The 12665-nt window shown below is 42.6% G+C and overlaps 1 protein-coding gene across 1 annotated transcript; it reads right to left on the bottom strand.

Moving 5' to 3' along the window:
- Positions 1 to 6134: 6134 nt before the first annotated feature.
- On the bottom strand, positions 6135 to 9941 carry LOC131671423 (uncharacterized). Its single transcript, XM_058947813.1, has one exon. It carries the CDS (start codon positions 9939 to 9941, stop codon positions 6135 to 6137), a length of 3807 nt encoding a protein of 1268 aa, XP_058803796.1.
- Between the last annotated feature and the right edge of the window lie 2724 nt (positions 9942 to 12665).

The raw sequence follows: 12665 nt of genomic DNA, 5'->3' as shown, positions 1-12665 counted from the left end.
AGCAGACATGTCGCTTTACAAATTACGCTCGCATTTTATTTAAAGCTCTACGGTAGTTTCCGCGCGAGACGGGATTTCCCTGAGAAAGGCAGCGCATGTTCGTTTAAAATACCCCGAGACCGATCGCGATAACATCGGTCGATGCTAAGGGGACACAGGCGGCGCAGGTATGGGGACCACGTTGTGGGTTTCCCCTGATCGAGGCTCGAAGCCTATTTGTCAGACTCTCTTAGCCTATCTTATTTTTAGTACGTCGATCGTTCGCACGTGTTGCGCAGATGTCCCGTTTCTGTTCAATTGCCGTCGGACGAATTACAGGGCGCACGTTTTTAATAATTAGAGATTGAATAAAAAGAATTCGCTTGAAATAAGCAAAATAATTAATTACACAAACAAATGGCGGAAACTAAAAGCTGATATGGTCAGTTAAGTATCAATATTTTTAAATTAGCATGTATGTAAAGAACGTCGAATAAGTAGTACCTTCTCGCACTCAGGCGACGAGGCACATTTGAGGTAGCGAGGTAGGAGACAAGTGTCAGGTGAAGGACCAAGGCAGGGAATGCGCACAAATGACTGCCGTGAAGTATAATAAAGAGAAAAAAATATGCTTCGCAAGTGAAAAGTTCGTTCGCATCCACGTGCAGCGCACATGTCCGCTACACCAGCAGCTGGCTTAAAGACTAACGGCTTACCGCTCAGTGATTTGCGATTCAAACACTGGACTGTGTTTGGATATGTGCGAGTAATCAGGGAAACATGCGCAAGGGACAAAAGACAAAGGGGTTGTCTGTTCGTCTCGTCGACAACGTGTTAGCACTTAACAGGGAAATAATGTACCATCTATATATCGTGAAAATACGTAAAAACAAAATACCATTATATTTTAATCAGCTCATCGAGTATCACGTCCTCATCATGAGCGGCTACATGTATATATAACGACACGATTGTAACCCATAATGTGGAAAGGTGAAATGCTCGTCGCTATGAATGGTATCTATCTCGGTTCTGATCTCATTTGCAACTCGAACTCGACCCGTTAACGTGGGCGTGCGCTCAGCGCGTATCGTCGCTGTGAAGCCGCAGCTTAATTTCGAGGAACAAATCCTAGACATTGGCTGTAGCACGGGAAGCACATGGCTTTTGAATTCTATGGGTCCCGAAGACGGACAGCGGGAGGTAGGAGCCGATCTTTGGACCGAAGGCTGGCGGGAGGACTGCGAGCGAGAAGGAGTACAATGGCGAAAATAAAGGAGAGAAAGATTGAGCGCGGGCATGACCAAAGAGTTTGCGGACTGCCAAGGTTTAATGACGACATTGAACGCGGGAAATAAGTAGTAACAAGGGAGCACGGACAAGCGCTAGAGGCTTGGTGTTACGCATAGTGAAAGCAGCTCGAAAACTCCGCTGCAATCGGCAGGTCGTATCTCCAGTTAACTATTCGCGCGCTCCGTAAAAATCGGTTTTTCTTTCCACTACAGATTATTTGTTCTTTTTCGCCGAATTTTAAATTCGGCTACCGCTACCGACTACTTACTCTTGTTTTAATTCGTCATTGTTATGTCATTATTGCCATTAAATTCTACAGACTCAAGTGAAGCCAATAAAATTAAGCATTCAAACTTGTAAATAAACACGAGAAATAGTTGTATTTTTTCTTTCTTTTATTTTTTTAAAGGCTCATTTTGCTATAAGTATCAGATTCGTTCGCTCTTTGTCCACAGAGACTTACCGCGAGGATCTTTGTTGTCATGGAAGATCAACAGCGTTAGCATGGCAACGCATCACATTTTGTATAACACTTTTGTTTACAATTTCTAGCAAAGATTATGCTCTATGACAATTGATTTCTTTTTTTTAACCATCGCTCATATACATAATAAATAAATAAAAATAGTTGTATGCACTCGTTTTGTAATAAAACTGTTTTATGAAATTCATTCATATCATCCATAAACGTTCACACAATAGAAGATTCAATATTTTATCCCTTAAAACTGAAGCAGATTGATGTCTAGTGCTCTAGTGAATCGCGTTTAGTATTCAAGCGCTAGCTGAGTTCTCGAGAAGGAAAATAAAAAAAATAGAAGGAAAAAAGTAGCTGATAATTTCGCATGCGCGGATTTGAGATGGATGTACAGCTTGCTGCGGCAGCACATTTGCGTGCATGAAAGTTTTAACCAATGTTTTACGGCGCTGCTTTTTGTTTCGTACTATTTTATTGAACTTCATGCACATACAGATATACCCATTGGCTTCACGTCAATCTCGTGATATTCGAGCTTTGAGCTTATACTCCCTCTCTGTCTTTCAACGCTTTCGCTTCATTTTTCGCAACGTGGACTTGCATTTTTATGCGATGCGCAGGGGGGAGTGCGCGTACTCTTCTGTTTTTTCGCTTTCAATGTTTCAGCGATTTTCTATGCTGCTGCTGCCAGTTCTTCCGAGATGTAAAACGACGGATAGAGTATAGCTTTTTACAACGTAATGCGCTTTGTGTCGTGTATAAGAAGGAACCTCGATCTGTCAGGGGACAAACAACGTATTAACGCTATAGTTCCCGGTCATAAATATGGTCTTCGAATTCTTTTATTTTATTATATGCACACTGCTTTATGGTACCAATCGAGAAAATGTGTTACCTGAGAATATATATTTTCTGATTTTCATCGCACAGCGGCATAACATTTATGTTTATTGAAAGTTTTATAAGTGATTCGAAATAGCCAATTTGAATATTCCAAGGAATCCTATTTTGGATTTTCTTCATTGTTGTACTGTTATGTTTTGTATACCAAACAATGTAGGATTTTCTTTGAAGTAGAATTTTGGCAGTCGCTTTTGTCTCATAATATACATAGTTAATAATATAATATCTTTGGAAAATTTTATCCTAGAGTAAAATAATATTTAGGAATTTCGTGTTTCAGAATCTCAATTACAACTTCAAAATATTTCTGAAGTTAAATTTATGCTATTTTCTGTGGTAATAAAGAACGTGTAAAATTTGATTATATTGGCTTGAAAAAATTTGGAAAGTTTATTTTATAAAAAGCAAATATAGTACATAATATATTTTTGCCATCGTTAACGAAGATATTGGCTATAATAAGCTTTGTTTTTTCATGATTTACGCAAGACAATCTGCTGTCGACGTGGCACTTTAATAAATCGAGCGGAAAAAAACGATGAGTTTATGAAGGTCATATAATCGATGATAAATCACTAGCGGGAGGCACAATTTTTATACTTATCTATAAATATCAATGTAATACTTCATAACAAGTTTAATTATCTTGGCTGAAAATTTTCTCAAGCTGTCATTTATGACTTTTATATTATAAGAACAGATGTTAATTATTATTACTAGCTAGTACTCAATAAATCTGAACATTTGAAATAATTATATCATCGCCTCATAGAAACAACCAAAATTAAATTTTCAAATGAAAAGAGCTCCGCGGAACATTGTCTTTTGTTGTTCTTACAAACGAAATTTTTCTAATTTTGAAGATAAAATGTCGCCTCTGGAAATTATACGTATAAACTTAATTAGCCTCTCCCGGCGCACCGGTTATGATAGCAATTTCATTTAGCCAAGAGAACACGCGGCATAATTTCACGCCAAACATCCTTGCATCTCATGCGACTCGCCTCTCTAAATTGTCGAAATTATGCAAAAAAGGGTTCTCTAGACGTGAGTTACAGTACGTGAACAATAGCTCGACGCAGTCAAAGCTAAGTTTTGAAAAAAGAAAAATTGAAAAAATTAATATATTTACTTTACGTTTAGTAAACGAAAATTATTATGACTTTACAAAGTTATTAAATCAATCTAATGTCATATACAACAGAGATTAATGATTTAAATAAAATTTATCTAAATCCTTTTTCATTTGATGAATTAACATTTTCACAGTAAAAGCATTATAATATTAAATAAAAGAAAATCTTTATCTTGAAATGGAATAATTCATCCGCGAGCACTCGTAAGTACAGGATGACGAGCAAAATAAAAAGCCTTCTCCACTTGAAATATGAAAGCACGACAAATAAGTAAATCCCTCAAAGCGCTCATCTCTCGTTCAAGCAGCAAAAGAAGAAGAAGCAGAAGAAGAAGAAGAAGAAGAAGAAGAAGAAAAAGAATCCTCGGCTAGAAGAAAAAATTAATAATGGCGAACATCGCTGTCGTCTCTCACTCGCTCTCTCTCTCTCTCTTCCTCGTGGAAGTCAGAAATGTGATTAAGCATCAACTCCAAATGCTGCTTTTCTCTACATCTTTTCCCCGCCGAAAGAATGTAATTACTCGCAAGGATCAAAGTCAGCGAAAGACGTCTCGTCGTTGAATTTAAATATCGACTCACGAAATATCGTGGCAACGGGGAAAGCAAGTTTCGCATACAGGCTTATACTGCTGTTTGCCTCGTGTTGGCAATCAAGCGCGCAACGCTCGATATTCAATTGTACGTCGCGTTGAATGAATTCCAGTTACTTTGAAACTACCTAGTGAAAGAGAGAGAGAGAGGAAGAGAGAGATCTGCATAAATGTCGCTTGATTGCTTGATATTGGACTTTCGGCCCAAGGAACCTAGCTTTGGGAGCGAGTTGTATCGAGTTTTGGGATAATTTCGGCTGACACAATTCAAATATAAATCTGAATACCGAAAACTGCCGTTCAACAATTTCACTTAGTCAATAAGCGTTATGCATATTTCATTCAATCATATTTGTCTTGTTTAAGTGCACATCTACCATTTCAGTAGCATATCAACAAAAATATATTATATAATGGGTCAAGAAGCTTCATGGACCATTTGATAAATTAGAATTTGGATTGTCCGTGCAACTATTTGCAATTAGATTCGGATCACGGGAAACAAAATTCACTTGCGATCCTCAAATTAACGGCGAGTGAGGAAATGCAATTTGCTTCACGTGCGCATTTGATTCACACGTGCAGCTCTGAGAAGATAAGCTTGCGCTTACCAACAAAACACGCAACATCACATCCGAAACGCTCAAAAGGCCAGCGTCGTAGTGTTGAGACGTGCCACGCTCATTATCTTAAATGATTTGTACTATTCTGTCTTATCTCATCTACTACTTTTTTTAACTACTGTATTTTTACAAGTCAACGTTCATGACGTAGAAAACAGATGAAAACTCTTTGATAAGGGTGAGGTGAGCAGGAAATAATCGTATGAGTTTTCTTAGTTTTTTTTTTATTATTTAGTTTACAATTATTAAATTCCCGAGAGCAAGAATGAGCGACTTGCGCGCTTGCTGGCTGGACCAACAGTGCTGGTTCTTTCCTGCTCTGCCTCGCTCGGCGGAAACCTTCCGCAAGAGGCGCTACAGGTTTTCGGCAAGCAATTAACCGAAGATACGATCTGCCAGCAGTCACACATGTCGCTCAAACTTTTACAGCGCTATATATCTTATTTAATACCCTACTTATCTAATGGTTCATGCGTCGCGCATATGGTTGTCGCTTGGGTCGCAGCACGCTTGCCGAACAAAGGATTTTCGAAACCAATCGCGGAAACCTTCTACGCTCAGTCCGGACGCGAGTTTCTTCGTTTGCCCCTCCATTCGATCTTTCGCCCTCACTCTCGCTTATCCGCTCCCTTGTCCGCTTGCCTGCCGGTCTAGGGTAACATGTAATTACCCTTCCCGTATTTACGCAACTTGCGTAACGCTGATTGTTGCTCAATTCTTTAGCCTCCAGGAGATAACTCCTCAAAGCTGATGGGGCATCACGGCCACGAGTACGCCTTCCAAGCGCTCGCGCACGTCCATGAGCAGGACAAGGAGCGGCAAAAAGACGAGGCACATATTCAACATCCCGGTTCATTAATTGTAAACAACCGCGCACGAACTCGAGAACGGCTTACGACGCAGGGCTTCGAAGAACCTAAAAGGAATATGATGGGACACGTCTGCGTCACACGTGGCTCGCACTCGTTCATTAACGCTATCGTCACCGAGATCGCTCGAACTCCCGCCCCTCACAACCTTCACGCGCTGGTCAAATTTTATTACTTTTTCCAAAATTTTTCGTTTACGCCTCTCGAATACGGTTTGAAGATTTTACTTTCGGCGTTTCTTACAACCTCCCCCCAGGCTACAATTCATTCAATTTTAGACTCAGTCGGGCTAAATATTTTAATAAGTTTATGCACCGGACGAACAAACTCTTTCTTTCTTACGCGTACTTTAGCTACTCTAGTCACGTTATCGGAATTGTTTGTAAAGACTTCCGTAATCCTTCCCTTATTCCAAACGTTACGAGGGGTTTGAAAATCAACAATTAAAACATAGTCTCCAACCTGAAGTGGCGGCGTTAGTTTGTGCCACTTTTTTCGCGGAAGTAGTGTTGGCAAATATTCGCGTAGCCATCGGTCCCAAAACTTTTTTGCGAGATTCTGCGCTATTTCGAAAGTTTTACGCGGGTTCGAAATCTCACTTTCGAAACGTTCTAGTCGCAGATAGCCCGACGAAGAACCGAGAAGGAAATGGTTAGGTGTCAAAGCTTCCTTATCTCGTGGATCAACCGAAACGTGTGTGAGCGGGCGCGAATTTATCATGTGCTCAATTTCAATTAATAATGTCGACAAAACTTCTTCGAAAGGAGCTTGATCGCCCAACGCGTGATAAAGAGCCGTTTTGACCGATCGAATCAATCGCTCCCACGCTCCTCCCATGTGTGGAGCATCGGGAGGATTAAAGCGCCATCGAAAACGTTTTTTCGCTGCGAACTGTTGCAAATCTTCAGGTTTTATCGCTACTACCGCGTCATCTAACTCTTTACGCGCTTTGACAAAATTAGTGGCATTGTCACTGTACATCACCTGAGGGCAGCCGCGCCTTCCTGCTAGTCGTTCTATCGCTAAAATTGTTGAACTCGCGCTCAAAGTGTTCGCTAGCTCCACATGTATCGCTCGAGTCGACATACATGTGAAGAGTACGCCCCATCGTTTCTCTCGGCGACGCCCGATCTTCACGAACATTGGCCCGAAGTAGTCGATTCCACAATGTGTGAAGGGCCGTTGATAGTATGCGGTACGGCACTTTGGCAAATCTGCCATTGGTGGGTTTACTGGTCGCGCTCGACGCATTCGACAAATTAAACACCGCATTGCAAGACTCCTCAATCGCGTCCGTAGGCCAACGATATAAAATTGCTGTCGCAACTCATTTATCACGGTTTCGTTGTTCTGATGGTCAAACCGACGGTGAAATTCGTGAATTAACAATTTCGTTGCAAAATGACTCGCGTCCAAAATTATCGGCTGGTTTTGATACCATGCAGACGAAACTTTCGACGTACGACCCCTAGCTCTAAGTATCCCTTCTTGATCGACGAACGCGTTGAGTCCAATCAACTTACTTCCTCGTAGTATTGGCTTACTCTTCTGAATCAACTCAAGTTCAAGAGGAAAGTAAGTTGCTTGAATGTCACGATACCAAAACTTTTCGGCGTGTGAAATTCTATCTTCCGGCGATTTACCTTCGACGCATGCTAAAGGTTGAATTAAACGATGTCGTTTCAGTGTGAGAGATTTCTCACGGATTTTTAACGCGTTTTGACGCCAGATAAAAAATATCTTGCGCACACATTCGGCTATCTTTCTAATGCTAACCCACCCCATAATTCTACTTCTAACTGAAACAATGCATTTTTCTGGGTCGTTTAAGAAAATTGCGCCTATAAATTGTTTACGTGACTCCAACTCTCTGATTTCGCGTACTTCCTTTTCTTGCAAGGCCTTTTGCTTTGGCCACGAATCCGGAAGGCTGCGAAGCCAGTCCGGGCCAACCAGCCAACGGTCTGTGGAACGCATCGGTTCGCTTGTTGTTCGCGTCGCGTCGTCGGCCGGGTTTAGTCGAGATGGTACCCAGCGCCACTCTGATGTTTTCGTTAAACCACCGATCTCGGAAAGACGATTTGCGACGAACATTTGTTTTTCTCTGGGATTCGCACGGATCCACTGTAACACGGTGGTAGAATCCGACCAGAAAATTCTCTCATTCACCACGGCGTCGAGTTCCTTAATTATGTTTGATGCTAAACGAGCTCCTAATAGCGCTGCCTGTAATTCAGCACGCGGTACGGTCATCGGTTTTAAAGGGAGGACGCGCGCTTTCGCCATAATCAAGAAAATTTGAATTCGACGGTCGCTAGTTTCTAAACGCAAATAGCCAACCGTTGCGTAAGCTTTTAAACTCGCGTCACAAAACACATGTAATTGAACGTTTTTATATTCACTTAGAGGAAACATACAACGCGGAATTTTGCAATGTTTAATTTCCGAAAGATTCCTCAACCACGTCTCCCAAAGTTCTCCTTCTTCCTCGCGAATCCTTCCGTCCCACTTTACACCGCTGCGACAAATATCTTGCATAAGGAATCTCGCCTGCAAAGTAAACGGAGAAAGGATGCCGAGCGGATCGTAGACCGACATTACCACGCTATAAAATTCCCGCTTCGTTGGTTTAACCGAGCCCGTCAATAACTTATCGCGAATTTTCTTCAGTCCAACGTTGAAACTCAACATGTCGTTATTACGATCCCAGTACAAACCCAGAACTCTCTCTTCTTCATCGCAGAGACTTACTTTCCCATCTTTTCCCAATTGATTTTCCCTGCGAACGTCTTCGACAACGCGCGAATCATTGGACGCCCATCCGTGCATTTCCAAACTCGCTTCACTGTTAATGGCAATCACGTCTCGAATTTGCTTACGCATTTCGTTTACATATTTCCCGGAAACTAAGAAATCGTCCATGTAACTATTCCTTTTGATGCTAGCCGCGGCCTCGGGTTTCCAGTTTGCGAATCTCTCTGCGTTCAAATTTTTAACATAAATTGCGCTACACGGTGATGACTTTGAACCGAAAAATAAACTTGTATTTTCATAGATGTCCGGTTCTCGATTTCGGTCTTTGTTACGCCATAAAAATCGTTGCGCTCCTCTGTCCGATTCGATTATTTTAACGCGCAAATACATGTCCTTAATATCTGCTTTAACTGCAATCGAATACTGTCTAAATCTCAATAAGACCCCTATTAATGACTCTAATAAATCCGGCCCGGTTTCTAGTTGATCATTTAAAGACACTCCCCCCGTTTTCGCGGCCGCGTCGAATACCAATCGCACTTTATTAGGCTTGTTAATATTTTCAACGCCGAAATGAGGGACATACCAGATCCGCGGTCTACGCAAGTCTTTCGAGACTTTCACTACGTATTTATTATCAATTAAACGTTGCATTTCCCGATAATAAAGTGATGCGAACGCAGGGTTTCGATCTAGCTTCCGCTCGAGTGAATGAAGTCTTTTAAGCGCCGTCGCTTTACTATCTATATCCGGTATAGAATCCGACTTCCACAATAGACCCGTTTCCCACTGTTTGCCAATTTTACGTGTTGTCATTCGTAAAATGTTTATCGCCCTTTCCTCTTGATCCTTTTTTATACTGGTCGCAGCTACACCCAAATTTTCTAACTCAAAATATTGGTGAATTAGCCGATCTAAATTTGCCAAGCTATTCTGTTCCGAGCTTTCCGACGGATTCGAGATAGAAAGCATTGCATGTACATTAGAGTTTACTCTCACAATTTTACTTTGTTCTATGTAACCATGCACCGTCCAACCTAACTCGGATCGCGAAACGATAAGGCCGCTGTCTTTTACTATCCGAGACTCCTGCACTTCAAGAAACTGCCAATTGTCTTGGCCGATTAGAATGAGAGGGCGCGCATTGAAATACGTTTTCACGTTGATCCCCGTCCTATGCTCTACGTATTGCGAAAGTTCATTACAAAATGATTGGATTGGTAAGTCTAAGTTCGATACCGCTAGTGCGTGCGCGATTTTCTTAACACCAAATTCCCCTTCCACGTCAAAACTCAATCGTTCACACTTAGCGTTCATTTCCCCACTCCACACGCCTCGAATCGACATTTTCATTTGTACTCCGCGCAAACCAAGTTTCCGAGCAAACTCTTTCTCAATTACTGTAATAGTCGACCCTCCATCAAGCAATGCATACGTAGTCCTCGAAATATTTTCGCCTCTTACAGTAACCGGTATGATGCGCAATACCCCTTTCCTTGAACCTAGTCATGCGTTTTCGCTCCCGTGTGCGCGATTGTTTGCAGGCGAACGTCCCCGTCGGTCGTCTCGTCGCTCCCGATTTCTATTATCATCACTCGGCTGATTTCCGCCCCTGTTGTTCCTGAAGAAATGCAACAATGTATGGTGGTGTTTTCGACACACATTACAAGTAACCTGTGACTCGCATTGCCGACGAGAATGCCCGCTCTCGAGACACTTAAAACAAAGGCGCATTCGTTTGACTAAAAACCAGCGCCGATCTGTTGTTTCATTTTTTAAATCCCGACACTCCGATACCTTATGCCCTTTTCGGCTACAATGCATGCACCTATCATTTTCAATTATTTTATCCCGCCGATCATCCCCGTGTTCCTCATGTACTGCCGCGCACACGACAGCCGTTCTCGAGTATTTCTCCTGCCTTCCATATACCTTTGATCGTTTATCGCCGCTAGTAGCTATACTTTCTTCAATGTCGAAAATATCAGATCGCAGCACTAAATCAGATTCTCTATTCAAGAACTTTGACAATTTTTCTAAAGACGTAAGATCGGTCATTAAATCCGAATTTTCATCAGCAAAATGGCTATACATAGTTTTCAAGTTATCAGGAATTTTATTTATTACGCTTTTCCATAAATCTGAGCTAGTCAATCTATCATTTAATTTCATCGATTTTAACGCTGAAATACCATGAGACAATTTAGTTGCGAAAACAGCTAGAGAACATTTTTCCGACTTTAAACACGGCAAACAGTTTAATTCTTTCATTATTTCTTTCGCAATTAGTCGACTATTTCCGTAATGTTTTTCCAACGTACTCATAACCGATGCCGGATTATCTGCGCAGCTTAAATATATTCCAACTAACGAAGCTGCCTTGCCTTTCAGAGCTTTCTTTAAACGACCTATGTTGCAACGGTCACTGAATTTTGCTGCGGATTCTTCATAAGTCTTTTTAAAATGTGGCCAGTCTAACGGGTCACCTCTAAATTCCGGCAACTTCCTAACGGAATCTAGAGATTCTACACGCAAACTTCCCTGTATACTCTCTTCGCGAAACGCACGCAACGCATCGACCAGCGTATTAGATAACAAATGGAACGGATTTTCAGGCGCACCCATATGGTCGTTGCTTAGCTCACCAGTTACGCTACCTCTACTTCTGCCGAAGTCGTCGTCGTCGTTAGCGCTGCTGTTGAATCTTCCTCTCGCTCGGTTGGGAGTTTCGGTCTGCTGTGCGACGGAGATGATGGTGTCGACGTCGACCGGGTAGTCGGGTAGGGGACGCTGTCGTTGAGAGGAACTATGATGAACAGACGTCAGTTGTTGCTGCACCTGCTGCTGCTGTGACTGCGGCTGCAGTTGCTGAAGCTGCTGTTGTTGTGCCGGTGCTTGCTCTCGACCATGAATATTAGGACTTGATTGCAGGCCAGAGCGTGTAACCCTCATCGTAGAATTCGCTGACGGTGCTACGATGTTGTTGAGATTTTGTCTTTCAGGCTGTGATGGTGCAGGCTGCTGTCGTGCGCGTCGTTTTACTGGCGGTGGTGTCGCAGGCTGCTGCGTTGTACGGCGTTTTCTTGGTGCCATTGTAGATAACACACACTTTCGACAAGTTCGTAAAAAGACACACAGATACTCAAACTATTCCTGTTCAAATTTACGATTTTCCTCACCCGGGGCACCAATTGATAAGGGTGAGGTGAGCAGGAAATAATCGTATGAGTTTTCTTAGTTTTTTTTTATTATTTAGTTTACAATTATTAAATTCCCGAGAGCAAGAATGAGCGACTTGCGCGCTTGCTGGCTGGACCAACAGTGCTGGTTCTTTCCTGCTCTGCCTCGCTCGGCGGAAACCTTCCGCAAGAGGCGCTACAGGTTTTCGGCAAGCAATTAACCGAAGATACGATCTGCCAGCAGTCACACATGTCGCTCAAACTTTTACAGCGCTATATATCTTATTTAATACCCTACTTATCTAATGGTTCATGCGTCGCGCATATGGTTGTCGCTTGGGTCGCAGCACGCTTGCCGAACAAAGGATTTTCGAAACCAATCGCGGAAACCTTCTACGCTCAGTCCGGACGCGAGTTTCTTCGTTTGCCCCTCCATTCGATCTTTCGCCCTCACTCTCGCTTATCCGCTCCCTTGTCCGCTTGCCTGCCGGTCTAGGGTAACATGTAATTACCCTTCCCGTATTTACGCAACTTGCGTAACGCTGATTGTTGCTCAATTCTTTAGCCTCCAGGAGATAACTCCTCAAAGCTGATGGGGCATCACGGCCACGAGTACGCCTTCCAAGCGCTCGCGCACGTCCATGAGCAGGACAAGGAGCGGCAAAAAGACGAGGCACATATTCAACATCCCGGTTCATTAATTGTAAACAACCGCGCACGAACTCGAGAACGGCTTACGACGCAGGGCTTCGAAGAACCTAAAAGGAATATGATGGGACACGTCTGCGTCACACGTGGCTCGCACTCGTTCATTAACGCTATCGTCACCGAGATCGCTCGAACTCCCGCCCCTCACAACCTT

This window comes from Phymastichus coffea, unplaced genomic scaffold (genome assembly GCF_024137745.1).
Source record: "Phymastichus coffea isolate CEN01 unplaced genomic scaffold, Cenicafe_Pcof_1.1 PCOF00125, whole genome shotgun sequence".
NCBI lineage: Eukaryota > Metazoa > Arthropoda > Insecta > Hymenoptera > Eulophidae > Phymastichus > Phymastichus coffea.
The sequence above is the reverse complement of the archived record's forward strand: the minus strand, read 5'-3'. Positions and strand labels throughout refer to the sequence as shown.